General features: G+C 40.4%; 2 protein-coding genes and 1 long non-coding RNA gene across 4 annotated transcripts in view; 2 read left to right on the top strand and 1 right to left on the bottom strand.

Moving 5' to 3' along the window:
• Nucleotides 1-18,839, top strand: part of LOC115587828 (golgin subfamily A member 6-like protein 22) — a 76,423-nt gene extending 57,584 nt beyond the window's left edge. The window contains exons 2-4 of one of the 2 annotated variants that reach the window (XM_030427879.1): nucleotides 13,386-15,348; nucleotides 18,150-18,387; nucleotides 18,423-18,839. In XM_030427879.1, the coding sequence (XP_030283739.1) occupies nucleotides 13,386-15,348; nucleotides 18,150-18,387; nucleotides 18,423-18,464 (2,243 nt within the window). In that variant the 3' untranslated portion in view covers nucleotides 18,465-18,839. Of the gene's footprint in view, nucleotides 1-13,385; nucleotides 15,349-18,149 lie in introns of both variants that reach the window. The other variant, XM_030427878.1, reaches the window with a different exon arrangement.
• The window catches only part of LOC115587826 (symplekin-like), a 71,116-nt gene that overhangs the window by 36,415 nt on the left and 10,272 nt on the right, over nucleotides 1-24,429 (top strand). The gene's annotated exons all lie outside the window — the stretch shown is intronic.
• On the bottom strand, nucleotides 13,042-24,346 carry LOC115587889 (uncharacterized). The gene is made up of 2 exons (XR_003985217.1): nucleotides 24,253-24,346; nucleotides 13,042-13,678 (listed from the first exon to the last, which is right to left on the bottom strand). It is a non-coding gene; the product is annotated as an uncharacterized LOC115587889 (long non-coding RNA).

The raw sequence follows: 24,429 nt of genomic DNA, 5'->3' as shown, positions 1-24,429 counted from the left end.
TCTACCATGATGACAACAATGCCACAGTCATAAACACCACGTCTCCAGTACTCTCTTTCCCCGATGTGTTTATTATAAGAGCTGCTCCCCCCCGCAGCAACTGTAACTTACAGTGATTATAGAGACAAGTGTTTTAATAGCACTCTGATGGTGACGTGTTCATAATTAAAAAAATGATCGTGGTTTGGGTTTTAAACCTACATTACAACAGCTAACTTACAGGGATGCCGAAACAGTCTAAGGTTAAAACTCAACGGGCAAACGGCTCTAGTCCCAAATGTTGGTAGTTATGTGGTCATGGTTATAAGAAAAATGTTTGTTAAAAAATGTATTGTGGCTTACAGAATGAGTTTAGCCGCGCAATATGCAACTTGCATCTACCAGTCTCTGCCTTTCAAACCCAAACTCCGCGGTTCACCTGCTATAAAAAGGTGGCGTTAATGTTAATGAATTGCTGTTGTGTTGACTTCAAACCTAGTTAGCTAACGTTATTTGTTCACCTTTCATGGCAACTTCACCGGAATAAGCGACTGTTTACCCTATTGTCGTAACTGAAATTTAAGTTGTGTAATTTCAGTAGTTAGGTAGAAATAAATAAACCAGAAATAAACCTCAAAATCACAATGGAAGTTAGCAAACGTTAGGTTAACGTTAGCTAGGCAGTATGCTAGGCAGCCTTGCTGAATGAAACGCGATGTTCATCATGAATTTTCTTAGAAATACGATTTAGTTTTCCTTCCTTTGTCTTCTTTGTCTCTGTGGCCCGAACATGAAGAAAGAGTGCCACCTCCCGGCATATAAAATAACACACAAATTGTGTTAAATTGTCAAACACATTAAGTGTGTTAAGCTTTTTAAGCTTTTTTTTTCACACATCTTGAGTTGAAATACACACAAAATGTGTTATACATGTAACAACACAGTTTTGTGTCACTTTTTAACATAACACACTTTGTGTGGATTTCAACTCAAGATGTGTAAAAAAGCTTAAGAAGCTATAGTTACTAGTTACTTTACAGAAAACATTCTCCATGAGAGCCAAAGTAACACATTTTAAATTAATTACTTAACTTGAACTTTTGATACCTAAAATTAAGAAAATGGAAATACTTAAGTAAAGTCAAGTTTCTCAGTATTAAACTTCAGTGCAGTACTTGAGTAAATGTACATGATCCCATCAATGGGTTGTTACAGCTGGTTGAGGTAGAACTGGTTTTAAGTTCTTTGTGTAATTAAATCTAAAACACAACATCATATTTTATACACTGATTCCATGTTTGTGTGTGTAAACACACTACATCTGAAGACTAACAGTAACTACAGTAATCAGATAAAATTAGTGCAGTAAAAAGTAGAATATGTGTCTACATAATGTAGTGGAGTTGAATTATGAAGTAACAGGAAAAAAAGACTCTCATATTTCAATGCAATATTTGAGAAAATGTCCTTTGCAGTATTGGCATGTAACTAAGTACATTTACTTGAGTACTGTATTAAGGTACAGTTTTGAGGTACTTTACTCCAGTATCTACATTTTCTGCGACTTTATACTCCCGCTCCACTACATTTATTTGATATCTTTAGTTACTAGTTACTTTACAGATTACATGCTGCATCTGAGCAAAAGTTTTAGCACATTTTACATTAATCTAACACACAGGAGCCTATGGGCAGTGTTGGGGAGACTTGAACTACATATAGTGAACTACAGTTTGCTGTAACTTGCTGGTAGATAAACTACATTCATGTTTTGTGCTGCCCCAAGTATTTCAACTACTTTTTGGGTAATTTTTTGTAGTTTAACTACTCAATTTACAAACCACAATTTTGGCAGTGCAAAGGTGTTTGTAGTGCCATACGGAACCGGCTGTCTGATAAAGACTTTGAGAGACTGCTCATGTGGCGTGTCAACAAGCAACTCTGCCCTGGTATCTAGTTCTAGAGTGTTGGTGCCTCTGAAGTTCCTGTGATGTTGACCAAAAATGTCAGCTTTTGTTCTTTAAAAAATAAAACTTGAGTTGAGAGGACTATTTCTGCTGGCATGTGAATTTAATTGTAGGTTATTATATTTCGTTGCATATACACCAGTGGCGGCTGGTGACTGAAAAAATTGAGGAGGACAGGAGGAAAACCAGTCCACGGTGTCATGTTATTTTATAGCCTACAAGTCAACAACTTATCCCTACTTTCTTATATTTAATGAAAACTAAGCAATAAAACAATGACTTATAAGAATTCTTTAAAAAACATTGTATTAAATGGCTAATACACAAGACAAAAAAAAAACCACTGTATAGCCCTTCCGGAATTTGATCCCCAGTCACCTGCTCTACTCACTGTGCTACCACAGCAATCAATGTACATACTTCAGGACAGCACAGGACATCACACACATCACTCATCACAATCGCCCGGTCGTGCCGCTAACGTTACGTCCTCCAGCAGGACGAACGAAACGAAAACTATGAATTATTTTTCTGACTGCTTCGCTCTGATTTCTCCCAACAGTTTTTTTTCTTTCAGAAATGTGCTTATATTTCCTTTGAAACCGATTCCAATATCGCTGAAAACTCCATATTTCTTGTCCGAGCATGGCGGGCAGTGAAAGCTGTAAAATACCATATTGACCCGAATATAGGACGACCCCTCTTTTCAAGACTAATCTTCAGAAAATGACTCTGATATCCAAAATTTGTTCCTCAGTGACAAACTCACACACCTTCCTGTCAATCTCTTGGAAGCGGCCGCTTAGAGGACCACGATAAGCTTTTCTCTTACTGTTAGCGTTTTCAGACGATCTTTTTGGACCCGCCATCTTCAGACGTTACACTCCGTAGCTCCATATTTCTTGGCTGGCTGACAGTTGTTTGGCACCTCCGCTGAATCGATCTCATTATCTTAAAATTAGCATCATAGCTCTGCCTCAGATATCTGTTAACTTGCCACACTTGATCCACTTTGCTCCGTAAAATCACCGCGTCTCTCCATTTTTCATCTCCTGTCACTTCTTCTCCGCTGTGATTGACAGATAACCGCAGCCACAGTGTCAGTGACGTCTCTACAATAAGATGGCGCCCTCTGCCGTTGCGGTCGCGTAGCGACCCAGACAACTATCAGCATGTGTTAACGGTTAGACCCCGATTATAAGACGACCCCACTTTTTCACATAATTTTAATCGAAAAAAAAAAACACGTATGTTAGCCAATCATAGATCAGCATGAAAAAATCCTGAATACACTGAGTGACTGGAAGGAGATCCCTCCCACGGAGGACAGAAGCCCTCCGTCCTCCTCTAGCCCCCACCTTCCTGCTCCCTGCTCCTCTCACAGACTGCTCTGTCTCCTCCGTCTGCAGCTGTCGCTGTTCAACTGTTTTAAGTGGATTTTCTTCCAAAGAAGAAACTTTTTTAATGATATAATATATATATAATATTTTATAAATGATGCTGAGATTTGGTAATGATTTATTTCAACCAGTTACTCTTTCTTAAAAAAAAAATGGATCTTCCTCTTGCCTCTCAAAAATAGAGGAGGACCAACCTCCTCTGCCTCTATGGACGAGCCTCCTCTGATATACACCATATGTTGATTTACTTAACGCTGCGTTAAATGAGTATAATGAGTATAAGTAGTTGCTAAAGCTACTTTTTTAGCAGTAGCTTTACAAACTACATTTCTCCAGGGCCAGAAATGTAGTTTGTTCAAACTACTGCCAGGCTGAACTACATGTAGTTTTACAAGCTACACTTGCAAAACAGCTTCCCCAACAATGTCTCCCACATTTTTTATACGTTCAGAAATTTGCGTGGAAAGTGGCGGTGTAAAGTCTCCACAACAATCCTGGCATAAGGAGGTCAGAAACAATGTCAGTATTTAAAGTCATGACACTTAATGCGTTGCCAAAATAAAAGTAACTAACATCAACATAAATGTCAACAAAGCAACTTTCCCCCACAGGTTAATCTGTAGAGAGATTCTACCAGCTGCCATCTTCTTCCATTTATTTTCAGGTTTCTTGGTTTGTGAGATAAGCTACCTAAATCTCTCAATATTCCATCACTTTTTGGAAACATTAGCTGGTATCCTGATTATTAAAAGTAAACCAAAGTTTCAGTTACAGGCATTAAATGTTTTGTAGATTTGTTTTGTGAACCTACAACCTTAAAGTTCAAACTGCACCTGTAGTTGTTGTCTAGTTTGAATAAGAATACTGTCTGTATTTCTAAATTATGGCTGCTGTGAGACATCCCACTTGATAAGGTTTGAACTTTTATCAAAGATCTAAGCTACAATTAAAAGATGTTATAAAGTGTTAAATAAAATAAAACTATAAATGCCAATATGTGTGTGGAATGTATCTGTTTTTACCATAATATCTTGTTTCTACACAACCTGATGTGATGACTGTAAACATTCCTGTACTGCTGTTATTCTTTTGGGGAGATTTCATCAATCTTCTGTGGTCCTCATTCTGATTTAAGTGCTTTAAAACTTGGTTCTGCTGATAGCTTTTCATAGGAAACATCCTGATTTGACAAATTTGACTAATTTCCAAAGGATCTTAAGGGTTGGTACCTTTAAAATACGTCTGGATTGGTCAGATAAGTTGAATGAGTCTGATGTTCCCAGCAGATTGACGTCTTGGCGACTGTAGACACGGGTGAGATCTGTTTATTATATTACTAAGTACACTAGAAGTTATTTGGTGTCCAGAGCTCCATGAAGAGCTTCTAGAAGATCACCAGCAGAGGGTGGACACACTTAAGAAATGGAGCCAATTCTGTCAGACTTTCACTCCACAATAAAAACATAACATCCCATACATACTTCCTACGTGCAATGCACTAGTGAGGAAGAATGCTGGAATGCATGCTTGCTGCCAAAGAGATAAAGACGAACTGGTGACAAGACAGGAGAGCACACAGACTTCTGTAGTACTCACACGTTCACTTCCCACATAGCCAGTGTGGCCAGCATGATAGTGATTTAACCAACCCAACACCTTTTTCCATTAAGAAGCTTTAAATATATATCAAAACGAACCTTCTAATCTGGTTCAGAAACAAGAAAAAACTAGATCAAGAAAAACACACAGGATAAAGCTAAGGTTTGTTTTCATGATGTGGGTGGAAGGGCTCGCTTGAATGCCACATTTTAAGCTAGCTTAAGTGTTTGCTTTAGGAAAGGGCTAAAATAAAATGTATATGTCACATGTGAATGCCATGAGACTGATTGACTAAATTGACACCTGTTTTAGCAAATCATAGCAGGACCAGTTTGTTGGCATGACATTTGTGAGGGAGGGTGTGTTGTTAGGCAGATGTCTGTCATGTCTGCTGCATCCTCGTCCAGTGGAGCTGCTGTCCCCTCATAGACCTCCTAAGATGTTCAATATTTGCCACGTAACATTACTTCAGGATTATTTTAGTGTGTCCTCAGTTTAAAGGTCTCTAATGCGAAGTGTGCTAAACAACACTAATACATATTAGGCCTATGGTGGATTATTATGGACTATTGTGGCAGTGGATTATTGTTAACTCTACTGAGTTAGTTACGTCTTTCTTTACCACATTTATCAGAATATTTATTGTGACAATATAATTTGAATCAATTTCCCAACATTCCCACAGTTTAGTTATGTGTTTGATGTATTACTTTGCCAAATTAAAGTCAATTTAAAGTAAATTATACTATATATGACCGTTAGTTCAGCCCTAAGAATATAGGTTAAGACTAAATCATCAGTTAGACACAAATAGTCCACTTTGTAATACCTGTGAAATATACACAACAATAATCCTTCAGTATCACAAAGTGCTCATCAGTCATTTATCTTTGTTTTATAACTCTAACAAGTACAATGTGTCGAAAACTGCTTAACAGTGACAACTCTGAAATTGGGTGCATGTTTTTTCTGCATTAGTGTAACATAACTCAATTATATAGTATGAATATTTGTTGAGGATCTATTTTGCTTGCTAACCTGAGGAGTTTTGTCTTTACAGGAGCAATACTGAAATATTTTGGAGACATGGACCAGAAAGCAGCACCGCCGTCTTCAGCACCACAGGACCAGGATGTTTAATTTTAAAAATGTTTTACAATTTAAAATAAAACATTTTGAGGAACACTGTATCAGTTTCGTATTGACATATAGAGGATCCCCATTGTTTACCTTGTATTATAATTTTCTATCAGTTCAACTTGCTTGGTTTGGTCAATTTAAGATGTTTGATTTTAATTTGAGAGAGGTTTTCACGACTCTGGCCTGCTTTCCTCTTAAAATGTAATAAAATGTTGCATCTTTGTGGATCACCTAAAAGGGTTAGGAATCTATCCATCGTAGTTTGACAAAATAGTGGCCCCCGAATAGCACATTGCATAGGGCCCCCAAAAAGACAGAAACGGCCCTGGCCCCGCCCACTCTGAAAGAAAAGGTTGTCTCAGGTGAGTCTCCCTTCAGTGTGATGTGAGTAATTTCACCGATGTGCCTGGCAACAAAGAGGATCTCTGCTGGTGAGTACACAGTCCTGAAATGTAAATTCAAAGAATAAAATGTGTTAGACTATAAGACGGACAACATTCTCAGATTGATGAGTGAAACTGATCATTAATCCTTAAGTGTTTGTTTTAGGATTAGTGATTTTCTGGACAAAAATCATTGCTTGTATCCACATCAACTAAGCTGAAAATAGTATACACACTTCCAAAAGTACATGATGTGAATTCAACAACCCAAGATAGAAGCGACAGTCATCTCAGGTAAGTCATAGCTTTTTTATAGGAAACATACGGATTTGACAAATTTGACTGATTTCTAAGATCTTGAGGGTTGGTACCTTTGAAACACGTCTGGATTGGTCAGATAACGATTCATGATTTCAGCTCAGAACATTTCTGAATTATCATCATTATTACTGTGTGGAAACAGTAATGGGTTGTGTCAAAGGTTAGTTTTATGGAAGTATAAATGTGTGTGTTTGTTCCCTATGTGGCGGCAGCAGACCCAGTTGAACATTTTATCTATTTTCTGAACGTTTTATTCTCTCTTCAGATTCTCAAACCCAGCCGTTGTTTTCCAGTTGAACGAGTCTGATGTTTCCAGCAGAGTGACATCATGGCGACTGCAGACACAGGTGAGATCTGTTTATTCTATTATTATTTATTACTACATTAAAATAATAGAATAATATAATAGTAGTAGTAATAATAATAATAATAATAATAATAATAATAATATGTTATATTGTCTTTGTACTGTCTTCAATTGAGTATATGTCACATTGGAATAACAAATTAGATCATTCACTTGTATTCATGTTGTACACAGCGTCCCAATGTTTAAGGAACTGGGGTTGTATTTATCTAATAACAACAGTAAGGACGATAATAAATCACAACCCCACAAAAAAATATGACTGACAAAATTCACACACAAGACTTGAACCCAAGCGCACAACTTGGAGACAGAGTGTTTAGAGTGTACTTGTCAAAACAGGTACAGTCCACAGTAAAAATAAGAAAGGTATCAGAGAAATCACAAGGGCGAAGCAAAAACAGGGTCAAACCCACATGAGGAAGAATGCTGGAATGCATGTTTGCTACTAAAGAGATAAAGACGAACTGGTGATAAGACGGGAGAGCATGCAGACTATTCCAGTACTAACACGCTCACTTCCCATATAGCCAGTGTGGCATGTTAGTGATTTAACCAACTCAACAGCTTTTTCCATTAAGTAGTTTTAAAGTTGGAAAATATATTTCTACACGTCTGATAGTCTCATATATATTTTGCATTAACTCTCCACTTAAATCACATGATTTTTACACCAAGTGAAATATGTCAAACCCAAGACTTGTGCTTTTTATGTTTTATATATCATTCCAGCCATCAAATGAAAAGATTCTCAGAGAACTGTGGCAGTTGCACGTAATGTACCTGGATTATGACCGGGCGACATGGCCCAAACAGTGATATATTCAGGCTTTATCATGATGTACAATATATGTTTAAATATTTTCAAATCTTCTTAGGACCACATATCAAATAGGCTCTAGCCTGCAGCATTTGAACTTTGACAAAATATTGACAATGAGATTCTTGATCAGTAATCAAAATAGACTCCAACAAAGTGTCACCAAGAGAAGAGTAAATTAGACCTAGAACATGGATGACCAGAATTCTCTCTCACTGGCCTCTCAACACTATCTAAGAATACCATTTAGCATCTTAACAATACAATTGTTGCTTGTGCTTGTTTTTTGCCTGTGCTTCAAAATAAAGTTTCAAGTTTGGTCTTCCAAGGGAAAAACGTTTGGGCACCTGTGGTCTATGAAATAAGAATATGAATAATAAGTTCAAGTATATTCTTATAGCACCTTAAAAACAGTTACAAATTGCTTTACATGCAACATATCAACAATGAGTCACAAAATGTAAACATTATTGCAGTGTTAGTCGCAAATATAAACAGCTAACAGTGTATTAAGTCATCTTCACTCTGAGCCAGGCTTCAGGTACATAATTTGAACTGATGATGTCATGACAAATAAAGAATTTGTGTTAAATGTCAATAAAATCCTCCTTGAATCGGCAACCTTATCGTGGTGGAGGGGTTTGAGCACCCGAATGATCCTAGGAGCTATGTTGTCCGGGGCTTAATGCCCCTGGTAGGGTCTCCCAAGGCAAACAGGTCCAAGGTGACGGGTCAGACTAAGATCGGTTCAAAAGCCCCTAATGAAAGACAGAACACAGAGGAAGTTCACGTCATGTCGATTGGCGTCACCGGGGCCCCATCCTGGAGCCAGGCCTGGGGTTGGGGCTCGCAGGCGAGCGTCTGGTGGCCGGGTCTTTGCCCACGGGACCTGGCCGGGCGCAGCCTGAACAAGCAACGTGGGCCCGCCCTCCAGTGGGCTCACCATTTGCGGGAGGGTTCAGAAGGGGCCGGTGCAGTGGGATTTGGGTGGCAGTCGTGGGCGGGGGCCCCGGCAACCCAATCCCTGGATGGTGACTCTAGCCATGGGGACATGGAATGTCACCTCACTGGGGGGGAAAGAGCCTGAGCTGGTGCGGAAGGTTGAGCGGTACCGGCTAGAAATAGTCGGGCTCGCCTCCAGGCACAGTCTGGGCTCTGGAACCCAACTCCTTGAGAGAGGCTGGACTCTCTTCTACTCTGGAGTTGCCTGCAGTGAGAGGCGGCGAGCTGGTGTGGGCTTGCTTATAGCTCCTCAGCTCAGCCGCCATGTGTTGGAGTTTACCCCAGTCCGTTGTTCTACTGGGGGACTTCAACGCCCACGTGGGTAGCGACAGTGTTATCTGGAGGGGTGTAATTGGGAGGAACAGCCTCCCCGATCTGAACCCAAGTGGTGTTTTGTTACTGGACTTCTGTGCTAGTCACAGTTTGTCCATAACAAACACCATGTTCAAGCATAAGGGTGTCCATATGTGCACGTGGCACCAGGACACCCTAGGCTCGGAGGTCAATGATCGACTTTGTGGTCATGTCATCTGACCTCCGGCCGTATGTCTTGGACACTCGAGTGAAGAGAGGGGCTGAGCTGTCAACTGATCACCACCTGGTGGTGAGTCGGATCCGCTGGCAGGGGAGGAAGTTGGACAGACCTGGCAGACCCAAACGTATTGTGAGGGTCTGCTGGGAACGTCTGGCGGAACCCTCTGTCAGGGAGATCTTTAACTCCCACCTCCGGGAGAGCTTTGACCAGATCCCGAGGGAGGCTGGGGACATTGAGTCCGAATAAACCGTTTTCTCCACTTCCACTGTTGACACGGCTGTCTGGAGCTGTGGCCGTAAGGTCTCCGGTGCCTGTCGTGGCGGCAATCCCCAAACCCGGTGGTGGACCCCAGAAGTAAGGGATGCTGTCAAGCTGAAGAAGGAGTCCTATCGAGCCTGGTTGGCCCGGGGGACTCCTGAGGCAGCTGACAGTTACCGGCAGGCCAAACATGCGGCAGCATGGGCAGTCGCGGAAGCAAGGACTCAGGTCTGGGAAAAGTTCGGGGAGGCCATGTAGGAGGACTACAGGTCGGCCTCGAAGAAATTCCGGCAAACCATCCGGCACCTCAGGAGGAGGAAGCAGTCTTGGCTGACACATCTCTGCAGCATCGTGTGGCAGTCGGGGACAGTGCCTCTGGACTGGCAGACCGGGGTGGTGGTCCCCCTATTCAAAAAGGGGGACCGGAGGGTGTGTTCCAAGTATCGGGGGATCACACTCCTCAGCCTCCCTGGGAAAGTCTATTCCAGGGTACTGGAGAGGAGAATTCGGCCGATAGTCGACGCTCAGGAGGAACAATGTGGTTTTCGTCCGGGCCGCGGAACACTTGACCAGCTCTATACCCTCCACAGGGTGCTCGAGGGTTCATGGGAGTTTGCCCAACCAGTCCACATGTGTTTTGTGGACTTGGAGAAAACATTTGACCGTGTCCCTCGTGGCATTCTGTGGAGTACGGGGTCAGAGGCCCTCTGTTAAGGGCTGTACGGTCCTTGTACGACCGGAGCAGGAGCTTGGTTCGCATTGCCGGCAGTAAGTCAGACCTGTTCCCGGTGCATGTTGGACTCCGGCAGGGCTGCCCTTTGTCACCGGTTCTGTTAAATTATTTTCATGGACAGAATTTCTAGGCGCAGCAATGGGCCGGAATGGGTCTGGTTCGGGAGCCACTGGATTTCATCTCTGCTTTTCGTGGATGATGTGGTCTTGTTGGCGCATGTCCTGGGGCGGTTTGCAGCCGAGTGTGAAGCGGCTGGGATGAAAATCAGCACCTCCAAATCCAAGGCCATGGTTCTCGACCGGAAAAAGGTGGCTTGCTCCCTCCGGGTTGGGGGAGAGTTCCTGCCTCAAGTGGAGGAGTTTAAGTATCTTGGGGTCTTGTTCACAAGTGAGGGAAGGATGGAGCGTGAGATTGACAGGCGGATCGTGCAGCGGCCGCAGTAATGCAGTCGTTGTATCGGTCTGTCGTGGTGAAGAGAGAGTTGAGTCGAAAAGCGAAGCTCTCGATTTACCAGTCAATCTACTTTCCTACCCTCACCTATAGCCATGAACTTTGGGTCATAACCGAAAGAATTAGATCCCGGATATGAGCGGCTGAAATGAGTTTCCTCCGCAGGGTGGCGGGGCACTCCCTTAGAGATAGGGTGAGGAGCTCTGTCACCCAGAAGGAGCTCAGAGTAGAGCCGCTGCTCCTCCACATCGAGAGGAGCCAGCTGAGGTGGCTCGGGCATCTGTTTCGGATGCCCCCAGGACGCCTCCCTCGGGAGGTGTTCCTGGCATGTCCCACCGGGAGGAGACCCCGAGGAAGACCCAGGACACGCTGGTGTGACTATGTCAAGGAACTGGCTTGGAAACGCCTTGGGATCCTCCCGGAAGAGCTTGAGGAGGTGTCCGGGGAGAGGGAAGTCTGGGTCTCCCTGCTCAGGCAGCTGCCCTCGCGACCCGGCCCCGGATAAGCGGCGAAAATGGATGGATGGATGTAAATAAATGTTTCTCAGAGATGTGTGATGTCAAGTAAACTTTTAAATAATCAGATGTGTCCCTTGTGGATGAATCTATGTTACGCATCCTTATTGACAGGTGATCTGACACCACTGAGGCGGAGCAGAAGCTATGGCTTGTTGCTACCTCACAGTGAGTTAAACTGACCAGAGTCAGAATTATTCTTTTGTATGTTTATATTAGAATTTCAGTCTTCTATTGGCCAGCTACCACTGCTTAAAAAGCTGTGACACAGCAGTTACAAATTCAATTTACACTGAGGAGGTTTTTCTAAGTCAGTGTTTTCTTTCCAGTGTCTGAGCTGAGGGTTGTTCTGCTGGGGAACAGCTGGTCTCAGAGGAGTGCAGTGGGGAACTTCATACTGGGAACAAATGTGTTTAACACTAAGGAAGAACCCGACCACTGTCTGAGAGTCAGTGGATGGGTAAAAGAGAAACACATAGTTCTGATCAACATCCCAAATCTGCTGCATCCCAACATCTCTGACAACGAATTGACAGAACATGTAAAAACCTGTGTGGGATATAAACCTGGACCTCATGTGTTCCTGCTGGTTCTGCAGCCTGAAGACTTCACTGAGGAACACAAACAAAGGCTGCAAAAAATTCTTGAACACTTCAGTAATCAATCATTTGATCATTCACTGGTTCTCATATCAACACCCAGAGAGGAGAGTCCAGGTCTGATGGAAAAGGTCTTGGAGAGCCCACCACTGAAAGACATGATGAAGAAGTGTAAATTCAGAAACTTGAAGCAAAAAAACCTTCAACACTCAGAGCTGTTAAGACATCTGGATAAAATCGTAGAGGAGCACAGTGGAGATCATGTCCGCTGTGATGTGTTTGAGGACATAACATCTTCTTCACCAGCTCATCAAAGCACCAAACAAAAGGAAACAGACAGCTGTCATAGACTCTGATAAATCTGCTGGTGCAGAAAATTCTGACAATGACAAATCAGTTCACACAAATCATCTTTGATAATTACAAAATTAAGCTGCAAATGAATGTCTAAGTACTGTATCGTAGTCAACTGGACTTGCTTCAGTTTCTTAAACACGTCTCACCTCTCATCCAAGAGGCTTCTTCAGTTCTAACTAACTTGAGGGGAGCTGCAGAGATTTAAATTTGGTGTGGGAGTGTACTTACATAGTATGGGAGTGTCTTTAAGGACACGAGTGGGTTGTTGACCCAACCGGCCCTCATGTGGTTTACTCGGGTTAGGTGAGCCCAGGTGTGAATGGTTGTCAAGCTGTTTGGAGGGGGGAACTCATGACTGCATTGTAGGTGGGTGATAAGTATATATATATATATATATATATATATATATATATATATATATATATATATATATATATATATATATATATATATATATATATATATAAAATTATTTTTTTTTCATATTATCATATTTTTACAGGGAGAGTGTTAAAAGGAATCACTGATAAAGACTCAAGGAAAAACCCTTCAACTGACAGTAAGTCGATCCAGTGTTGTGTATTTTCTCAAACATCAACCCAAACATGCTTCACAGTTCTTTTACCACTTTAAAGCAATACAATAAAAAAAAAATCTGAAATCATGGCTACTTTGCATGTGTAAAAAAAAAATTCCATATGTACAAATTGAGTATTTCCTGTAATGTCACTGAACGCTGCCAAAGAATAATTTCAAATGCCATCACATCTTCTCTAAAATGCAATTTCTTATGTTAAACATCTGTATGTGAACATTTGGTATCACTACATCAATCATAAATAGTAATACATTATGTTTTTTTAAATAACATCTTCCTGTGCTAAATCATTCACTGGACATTGAACAGTCTATACTCCAACTTGTAATATTCAAGTAACTCCATATCTTTATATTATACAGGTGCTGGTGAAGAACAGAGTCCAGAGTGTCTCAGGATTGTGCTGATAGGGAAGACTGGCTGTGGGAAGAGCTCTACAGGAAACACTATTCTAGGAGGAGACAAGTTTAAAGCTGATTTAAGCCAAACATCAGTCACCAAACGTTGTCAGAAAGAACAGACTGTAGTTGACGGTCGTCAAGTCGTCGTGGTCGACACTCCTGGTCTGTTTGACACAAATCTGTCTCATGAAGATGTTAATGAGGAAACGGTGAAATGCATCAGTCTTCTGGCTCCAGGACCACATGTCTTCCTGCTGGTGATGGAAATTGGCAGATTTACACAAGAAGAAAAGGAGACATTAAAACTTATCAAGAAAGGCTTCGGGAAGAATGCTGAAAACTTCACCATCATTTTGTTAACTCGAGGAGATGTACTGGAAAAAAAGAAAATGTCCATTGAAGAATACATCAGAGAGAAATGTGATGATACCTTTAAGAAACTGATTGATGACTGTGGAGGAAGATACCACGTGTTTAATAACCATGATAAACAAAATTACAAGCAGGTCAGTGAGCTGATCACCAAGATCGACACCTTGGTGAAGACAAATGGAGGCAGCTGCTACACTAACGAGATGCTGCAAGAGGCCGAGGCAGCGATACAGAAAGAAATGGAGAAGATCCTGAAGGAGAAGGAAGAAGAGATGAGGAGAGAGAGGGAGGAGCTTCAAAGAAAACATGAAGAACAAATGGAAGAAATGAAAAGAAAAATGGAAGAACAGAGAGCTGAAACAGAAAAGGAGCTAAAACTGAGAGAAGAACAACTCAAAGAAAAGGAAGAAAACATCAACAGAGAACGTGAGAAGAGACAGAAAGAACAGGAAATGAGAGAAGAAGAAGACAAGAAGAGAAAACAAGTGGAAGAAATTCAGAAAGAGGAGTGGAAACAAAGACTTGAAGCTTTGGAGGAAAAAATAAGATCAGAGTCAGAATCAAAGGAAAACATCCAGAGAAAGTTGGAGGAGAGCAGAGAAGAGATGAGGAGAGAACGAGAGGAAGAGGATAGAAAACAAAAGGAATGGTGGGAAAAACGACGTCAAGAAGATGAACAGAGACAACAGGAGGAAGAAACAAGACTCAGAAAACTGCAAGAAGAATACAAACAAATGAGACAAGAAGATCGAATGAGAAGAGAACAAGAAGAGAAAATGAGAAAAGAAATGGAGGAAGAACTGAGAGCTGAAATAGAAAAGGAGAGAAAACTGATAGAAAAACAACTTAAAGAAATGGAAGAAAACATCAACAGAGAACGTGAGAAGAGAAAGAAAGAACAGGAAATGAGAGAAGAAGAAGACAAGAAGAGAAAACAAGAGGAGGAAATTCAGAAAGAGGAGTGGAAACTAAAAGTTGAAGCTTTGGAGGAAAAAATAAGATCAGAATCAGAATCAAAGGAAAACATCCAGAGAAAGTTGGAGGAGTGCAGAGAAAAGATGAGGAGAGAACGAGAGGAAGAGGATAGAAAACAAAAGGAATGGTGGGAAAAACGACGTCAAGAAGATGAACAGAGACAACAGGAGGAAGAAACAAGACTCAGAAAACTGCAAGAAGAATACAAACAAATGAGACAAGAAGATCGAATGAGAAGAGAACAAGAAGAGAAAATGAGAAAAGAAATGGAGGAAGAACTGAGAGCTGAAATAGAAAAGGAGAGAAAACTGATAGAAAAACAACTTAAAGAAATGGAAGAAAAAATCAACAGAGATCGTGAGAAGAGAAAGAAAGAACAGGAAATGAGAGAAGAAGAAGACAGGAAGAGAAAACAAGAGGAAATAATTCAGAAAGAGGAGTGGAAACAAAGAGTTGATGCTCTGGAGGAAAAAATAAGATCAGAGTCAGAATCAAAGGAACAAATCCAGAGAAAGTTGGAGGAGAGCAAAGAGATGAAGAGAGAACGAGAGGAAGAGGATAAAAAACAAAAGGAATGGTGGGAAAAACGACGTGAAGAAGATGAACAGAGACGACAGGAGGAAGAAACAAGACTCAGAAAACTGCAAGAAGAATACCAGCAAGAAAGAGAAAATGATGAAAAGAAAAGAGAAGAAGAAGATCAAATGAGAAGAGAACAAGAGAAGAAAAAGAGAAAAGAAATGGAGGAAGAACTGAGAGCTGAAATAGAAAAGGAGAGAAAACTGAGAGAAAAACAACTTAAAGAAAAGGAAGAAAACATCAACAGAGAACGTGAGAAGAGAAAGAAAGAACAGGAAATGAGAGAAGAAGAAGACAAGAAGAGAAAACAAGAGGAGGAAATTCAGAAAGAGAAGTGGAAACTAAAAGTTGAAGCTTTGGAGGAAAAAATAAGATCAGAATCAGAATCAAAGGAACAAATCCAGAGAAAGTTGGAGGAGTGCAGAGAAAAGATGAGAGAACGAGAGGAAGAGGATAGAAAACAAAAGGAATGGTGGGAAAAACGACGTCAAGAAGATGAACAGAGACGACAGGAGGAAGAAACGAAAATCAGAAAACTGCAAGAAGAATACAAACAATTGAGACAAGAAGATCGAATGAGAAGAGAACAAGAAGAGAAAATGAGAAAAGAAATGGAGGAAGAACTGAGAGCTGAAATAGAAAAGGAGAGAAAACTGAGAGAAAAACAACTTAAAGAAATGGAAGAAAACATCAACAGAGAACGTGAGAAGAGAAAGAAAGAACAGGAAATGAGAGAAGAAGAAGACAAGAAGAGAAAACAAGAGGAGGAAATTCAGAAAGAGAAGTGGAAACTAAAAGTTGAAGCTTTGGAGGAAAAAATAAGATCAGAATCAGAATCAAAGGAACAAATCCAGAGAAAGTTGGAGGAGTGCAGAGAAAAGATGAGAGAACGAGAGGAAGAGGATAGAAAACAAAAGGAATGGTGGGAAAACGACGTCAAGAAGATGAACAGAGACGACAGGAGGAAGAAACGAAAATCAGAAAACTGCAAGAAGAATACAAACAATTGAGACAAGAAGATCGAATGAGAAGAGAACAAGAAGAGAAAATGAGAAAAGAAATGGAGGAAGAACTGAGAGCTGAAATAGAAAGGAGAGAAACTGAGAGAAAAACAACTTAAAGAAATGGAAGAAAACATCAACAGAGAACGTGAGAAGAGAAAGAAAGAACAGGAAATGAGAGAAGAAGAAGACAAGAAGAGAAAACAAGAGGAGGAAATTCAGAAAGAGAAGTGGAAACTAAAAGTTGAAGCTTTGGAGGAAAAAATAAGATCAGAATCAGAATCAAAGGAACAAATCCAGAGAAAGTTGGAGGAGTGCAGAGAAAAGATGAGAGAACGAGAGGAAGAGGATAGAAAACAAGAGGAATGGTGGGAAAAACGACGTCAAGAAGATGAACAGAGACGACAGGAGGAAGAAACGAAAATCAGAAAACTGCAAGAAGAATACAAACAATTGAGACAAGAAGATCGAATGAGAAGAGAACAAGAAGAGAAAATGAGAAAAGAAATGGAGGAAGAACTGAGAGCTGAAATAGAAAAGGAGAGAAAACTGATAGAAAAACAACTTAAAGAAATGGAAGAAAAAATCAACAGAGATCATGAGAAGAGAAAGAAAGAACAGGAAATGAGAGAAGAAGAAGACAGGAAGAGAAAACAAGAGGAAATAATTCAGAAAGAGGAGTGGAAACAAAGAGTTGATGCTCTGGAGGAAAAAATAAGATCAGAATCAGAATCAAAGGAAAACACTGAAAGAAAGTTGGAGGAGTGCAGAGAAGAGATGAGGAGAGAACGAGAGAACTGGCATAAAAAACAAAAGGAATGCAGTGTTTCCTCTAGGATTTTTTTCAGCAGCGGGGGCAGGCTCTCTGGGGAGCTGTGTCGGCATAAACAAATGACACTTGACTGCAAATTTTACTTTTATCCCCAGCACAATCCCCATTAGTATTGAATGGCTGGCATGGAAAATGGCTTTTTAAGGGCTGAATGTAAAAATAAAAAATTATAACAAAAATACAACAATAAAATAAAAAATAAGAAAAAATAATAATTTCTTGATGGGGCTGTAGAATCAGTGGCAAAGTTTGCATCCAGGCTCAGAACAATGAATTTTTTCTGGGTTTTTTATAGAAGCGCTCTAAGGCTCTGTTGTACAGAAATTCTCCGAGAGGTGGCCCACTGATGCTCAGCAGCATAGATGCTGCAAGGTGATCCCCCTGCAGTCTGTTTCTCAAGTCCGTCTTCACCTACAAATAGAAACAATAATGAGATTGTTTCTCTCAATGTCCTACACCCTAATCATTTTAAAACTGTTTATAGTTTGTGTCTGATGATATATTATAAATGTCTTACCCTATTTATTGTTGAAAAATCCCTCTCACAGTTTAAATGAAAATGCAGTCAGCAGTTACATCATGGCACGTATGTACTCGCTTAATGCTATCAATTAGTTTACTCACGTTAGCGACACTGAGTTGAGTTGGCACTGGGCCCAATTAATTAAGCTACCGATATGTTACGAAACCTTAGCTGGCCATCAATATTTTGCGAATGTCTATTGAACTTACAAAATCTATTATACGTTTTCTTAAGCTAATAAATAAGTCTACCTTTTCTCCAGTGAGTCGTTGCCGTATTTTCAAGATGACACTCCGACCTGGTGCCTGGGCGGTGGTGTATTTGTGAAAATTAAAAAGAAAAGAAAAAAGGGGGAAAAAAAGACATTTGAAGGTGCGGCGGCTAGGATTTAGGATTTAGGCGGGCCGCCACTCCTAAATGAATGTAGAGGAAACACTGGAATGGTGGGAAAAACGACATCAAGAAGATGAACAGAGACAACAGGAGGAAGAAACAAGACTCAGAAAACTGCAAGAAGAATACAACCAAGAAAGAGAAAATGATGAAAAGAAAAGAAAAGAAGAAGATCGAATGAGAAGAGATCAAGTGGAGAAAGTGATAAAAATCATGTTGGAGAAGTATAAGCAGAAAATTTGGAAGCTGAAGAAGACACATGAGGAAGAAGCCAGAAAGAAAGCTGAAGAGTTCAATGAGTTCAAAGAGAACTACGACAAGAGGTTTACAGATCAGATGAAAGAACAAATGGAGGACAAAAATGAGAAATATGACATCTTAAAGGCACTTAGTGACCGAAATGAAAACCTGAAAAATAAATATCTTAGTTAATTGTACGAATTAGTGAAACATGTAACTTTAGATTTTGAAAGACTGTCAAAAATAAATCACTTGCTGAAAGAGCATGAAAAACAAATGAAGAAAGCAAAAACAGAGGAGGAAAAGAAAGATCTGTGGCAAAAACATGAAACAGATATCTTGGACCAAATACCAAAAACTTCTGAAGGGGTCAACACATCAGTATTGACAGGTTTAAGATATTTAGGCTCTTTAACATTTTTCAGTGACAGACAAGTTCCAGAAGGAACGACTTAACTGTAATATTTTGCAGTAGACTTGCAGACATGTGTATCACTGACACAAAGGCTGCGTTCACACTGCAGTTACAAGTGACCTGAATCCGATTTTTTCGCTCATATGTGACCCATATCTGATTTGCTTTTGACAGTGTGAACAGCACAAGTCACATTGAATCTGACATATTCTAATCAGATTCAGGCCACATTTAAATGTGGTACTGAATCGGATACGTATCGGATTTTTTTGAATGCGACCGCAATCTGAACAGCCAGGTCACATTTAATGCGACTTTGACGTCATTCTGACCCGCGCTGCACTGTTTTGTAAATGAATGACAAATAAAGTTGATTACTTCCTACATCAGAGACTGCCGTCCGCACACCGGCCGCACTCACACAACTCATTGCTTTTTATTGCTAATAGGCCTATGTCACTATCTTCATTTATTATGAAGTATATTTTCGCTTGCAGCAAACACATTTAATCGTTTGTCTGATCTTTTTACACGCACTATCTGTGGTGCTGGAATCCCCACTTCCAGCCGCACTCGCACAATTCTGAAATAAACTGTGGCCCATGGGTGCGATCTGCCGGGGAATATACCTATGTATTTTTGATTCAATAAACATGAAATTGATTGTGTATCCATCTCTTAAAGCCATAGACGGATGATCATGACCACGGGCCTACACACGCAAACTGTGCGCACACAAAGGCGCCGAAAGGCAAGGGCGCAAAGGCTGTTACATAATTACATTGAATGTAATAATGTCCACAAACGTAATAAACCTCAAACACCTAATAATAATACTGACCGTGTGCAAAATCCAACTGCTGACCCTCCGCTCCGCTGTCACACAACGGATCCCCGTCCGCGCTCCCTCTCTCTTGCCCGAAAAATAATTTCCATGAAGAAAACATCGCCTGACATTTAAATTTAAGTTCCCCTTGACAGTACAAATCTCAAGAAATCTGGATGTATTGCTCATTTGTTAACACAGCACTTAGAATCTAAAGGTTTATTAATTCAATTCATTTCAAATTCGCTTTATTGGCATGAATGCCACAACAACAATATTGCTCCAAGCACCAAGAACCACGAAAAGTATACCTAGCACAGCAAATAATAATAATAATAATGATAATAATAACAATAATGATAACAATAATAATAATAATAACAATAATAATGGTAACTTTGAACATTATCACAATTAAGTTATCAATCTGCGATATAAACAAAATGCAAACATTACAGACTTCTAACCATTTTTCTAAAAGTGTCTGTTTTTTAATTGAGAATAGTTTTTATATAAATTACACAAAAGGAAAAGAAAATGTGATTTGTTTTACCTATTTCAGCCATAAGCGGTCATATTGACCGCACATAATTTCGCGGGATATCATTCATTGTCTCTCTTGTCTCTAACTTTGTTAGCGGTCTCCAGCTGTGCGACTTTAACACAACATTATATGAAGAAGGACTAACACTAATAGCCTTATTGATTGTTATTTCTTACACTTACAGAACTGTTTACGACTCGAGACAATGTTATCATATAAGACGTTTCAGAATAAATGTCGCGGCTTCAAATGCATCAAATTCCCACATCCAGTTACGCAGGCAGCTGTCCAGGGTGCTGAACCAGGTGACAGACAAAGGCTGCACTCTGCGTTCTGATGTTTGCTGGGCAGATCTGTCCCCCTTGCTTTCTCATCCACTCTGTTGTGGGAGATCTCCCACAGAGCAAAAGTAATACACATTTTTTCTCTCCCCGCTCGGCTCGAGCCCGGCTGAACTCTGGCCTGAGCCACTTCACCCAGGAGAGCCTGCAGCTCCTGTTGACAACAGACCGGGGGAGGAAACAGACATTCCTTTGCTCAGAACATATCAGGCTGTGTCTGAATATGCACGAAGATCGGTATAATGCATTGGAGCAATTTTCATACAATTTCGGATATTTAGCATGATAAAGTAATTTCAATTCAACATAGCCATTTGTCCAGCTGAAGCATAATGAGCGTTATGTAATTTTAATATGAAGTAGGCTTGTTTTGCGGTTAATCAGCCACATGATCCGTTCGAACCCACAAAGGAAAAAAGGATAAATGCGCAGCCTCCGTTTCCTTTCTGAATGAGTCCGTTTGGAGTGTGGCGGGGTCTTTGAAAAAAAGGGAAACCCCGCCATTACGATGAATTTAAGTCTATGTTCGGAACAGCGGGGTTTCGGAAAGGCGGGGTGTAACCCTTACCGGTTGCCGTTGCCATGTTCGCTTCCATAAACAGCTGTGGCATGTCATCAATGATCAACTGCGCATGCGGGTCACTTCAGGAGCGTGAGCTGTTCACACTGCAATCCGTAGACAGGCCGCATTTAAAGAGGTAATGTGAACAGCCAAACAAAAAATCGGATTTGATCAATAAATCGGAATTGTGCATTAAGACCTGCAGTGTGAACGCAGCCAAAGTGATCTCTGTGATGAGAGGCTAACAACCACAGTCCCCTGATCTAAGGTGACTATAAACACTTTAAAGAAGCAGTAAGTCAACATGGTTTGAGAGATAATAATGTACTCTAAGGTTCCCCAAGGACTCTAAGGTGTTCTAATATAGAGAAGATAAAAGTTCTACTAAGAATTTATTAGAATCTTTATTATTTTAATTTCTTCAACTTGTGTGTATAGAAATATTTGATAAAGTCATAATCTTGTCCAAAAGGGTGTTAATACAGAATGCAGTAACATTTGAGAAAACATCCATCAGTTGGTTGCTTCTTTTTTTTCTTTTTATGATGAGTGGGACTTTTTAAATCACAAAATGTTGATGTTTTGTCTTGTGATAAACGAGCCTTTTAAAAGCTGATTAACTCAAAAGATCTACAATTATTTGTTTAAAACCTGGTCTGTACTATTGGAAATACTTTTTAAATGTGTAACATTCAGGATCTTCTTTGTTTCAGTTTGTTTTATTTACACTGTGTACAAAATGAGCATTTTATTGTGTAAGCAATAACCTCTATTAGGTTGATTATTGTAAAGAACGGGTCGGCACAATGAGCTGCAGCTGACACATCGTCAGTCTTTAAAACATTGATATGACATGGGGTTTTTTTCTGTACTGTTTGATTAGAACTAAACATTCCATTTCTACTGTGTTTTTTTTGTATTTAACCTAATTTTTGTGTGATAGATGATAACATGTTATACTTTCCAATATGGGAAATAGTGTGTTTGTAATGTATATCAAAAATTAAATGTCATTCACAGTGCTTGTTTGAATGTTCATAATTGTCTTTGTTTTCTTACATTTCGTTTTCTTCCTTGAGGATGTTACAGCTTTTATCCCCCTTTTTCAAAGTTACTGAGGCCAAATCCAGTGAACTCTATGGGCGAAGGCCAGGGTAGACGCTGGATGAGTCGCTGATGGTAGAGGCTGCTGCACAGGGTGCCAACTGCACCTCAGGGGCAATTTTGGGGTTCAGTATCTTTTTTCAAGGATACTACGACATGTAGCTCAGTTCTGCCCCAGGGGAGCCGGGACCAGCGACCAGGGACCACTGGTCCACCGGCTTTACCCACTGAGCTACAGCCGCCCCTTTGTTTTCTCACATGTTAAATAAAAATGCATTCTTTGATTCTCTTATAGGGCTGTCACTTTTTCAAAAAATCAAGTTCAAATGAATTTGAAATGACACGCAATTTATTCAAATGTATTTGACAACCCCCCCGTTTACAACACCACAAGACATTAGGCTCCAGTTCCATCCTGACATCCCAAAACGATACCGATGATGGCATTTTTACGAGCTGCTGGCAAGGGACCTGCTGAAGCTGACTGTGGCAAGTAGTAGGCAGTCTGACGAGGTTGTAAACTCACCTGCTAACATTAGCTTACGAGGTTTTAAGCTAGGTGAGTCTGCAGATTTGTTGTCGTTGTAGAGTAAGACAGCTGCTTTGTACAAAGTCGACAGACAGCTTTATCTTTGTTACTTTTCCATCTACTTCTCAGATGCTTTGGTGTCATGATTGTCCGCTCAGGACTGCTTTGCTCGCTAGTGTCCTCCATTTTCGTAGCAAACAACATAATATTACTAGCTGAATTGAAAGGTCAAGGGTCAATAGGGTGTGCAATAGGTCAAGCTGATAGTTAAGTTTCAGAGCGCCCTCTGCTGGATCACAAGGCGAACTACTTCAAACGGTCTGTTGCACTTATCTGTTGCATACATTTTTAATTCGAAGAGGTCATTACATTCAAATAAGAACTCCCACTCCCCCCCCCCCCCCCCCCCGAACAAATATTCGAATTTCAAATGAAAAGTGACAGCCCTATTCTCTGATTACATCTACTTTTCAAAAACAATTCAGATAAATCATAAATTGTTCGCAATGTGATCTTTGGTGTCTTTGTCATTCTAATAGATTAATAAAGTGTTTCCCTTTTCCATGTGACCGCTTTGTTTCTGCCTGCACAGTGCTAGAGAACTTGTATTTTACTCTTAACAAAGTAGTTGTGTTACTTTAACATTTATTTAACGATAACGGATTACATGTCACTTTAACATCATCAACACTTCTCAGCAGTTAAGACAAAAACTTACAGCAACCATAAGCACAACAGCCACAAATAAACAGTCTACCATGATGACAACAATGCCACAGTCATAAACCTCCACGTCTCCTGTCCTGTGTTTGCCATAAGAGCCATAAGTCTAGATAAGTGTTTTAATAGCACTCTTATGGTAACGTGTTCATAATTCAAAAATGGTCGTGGTTTGGGTTTTAAACCTACGTTACAACACACCGATGTGGAGCTAACTTACAGGGATGCCAACACAGTCTATGGTTAAAACACAGCAACCATGGCTGTGTCGGTGTAACGTAAAAACACAACGCGCAAACGGCTCTAGTCCCAAATGTTGGTAGTTATGTGGTCATGGTTATAAGAAAAATGTCCGTTAAAAATGTATTGTGGCTTACAGAATGAGTTTAGCCGCGCAATAAGCAACTTGCACCGGGCGGTCTCTGCCTTTCAAACCCAAACTCCGCGGTTCACCTGCTGTAAAATGGCGGCGTTAATGTTAATGAATTGCTGTTGTGTTGACTTCAAACCCAGTCAGCTAACGTTATTTGTTCACCTTTCATGGCAACTTAACCGAAATGAGCGACTGTTTACTCCACTGCCCCAACTGAAATGTATGTTGTGTAATTTCGGTAGTTAGGTACAATTAAATAAACTAGAAATAAACTTCAAAATCACAGTGGAAGTTAGCAAACGTTAGGTTAACGTTAGCCAACGTTATGTTAACGTTAGCTAGGCAGTTAGCTAGGGAGCCCTGCTGAATAAAACGCGATGTTCGTCATGGATTTTCTTAGAAATACAATTTAGTTGGTGGATTATATACACGCCGAATTTACCCTAACACTTTACAGTCTGGTAAGATACATTTATATAAACTAGTAATGGATACTTACTGAAGGGTCAGGGAGTAAACCAAGCACACTGGGAGACGCAGCCTCCATCTTGCTTTCTTTTGTCTCTGTGGCGCGAACATGAAGAAAGGGCGCCACCTCCCGGCATATAAAATAACACACACGTTAAATCTTTACGCTTTTTAATCTTTTTTACACATCTTGTGTTGAAATCCACAC

The sequence above is a fragment of the Sparus aurata genome, chromosome 9 (genome assembly GCF_900880675.1).
Source record: "Sparus aurata chromosome 9, fSpaAur1.1, whole genome shotgun sequence".
Lineage (NCBI taxonomy): Eukaryota > Metazoa > Chordata > Actinopteri > Spariformes > Sparidae > Sparus > Sparus aurata.
Note: the sequence above shows the minus strand (reverse complement) of the source record. Positions and strands in the feature narration are given on the sequence as shown.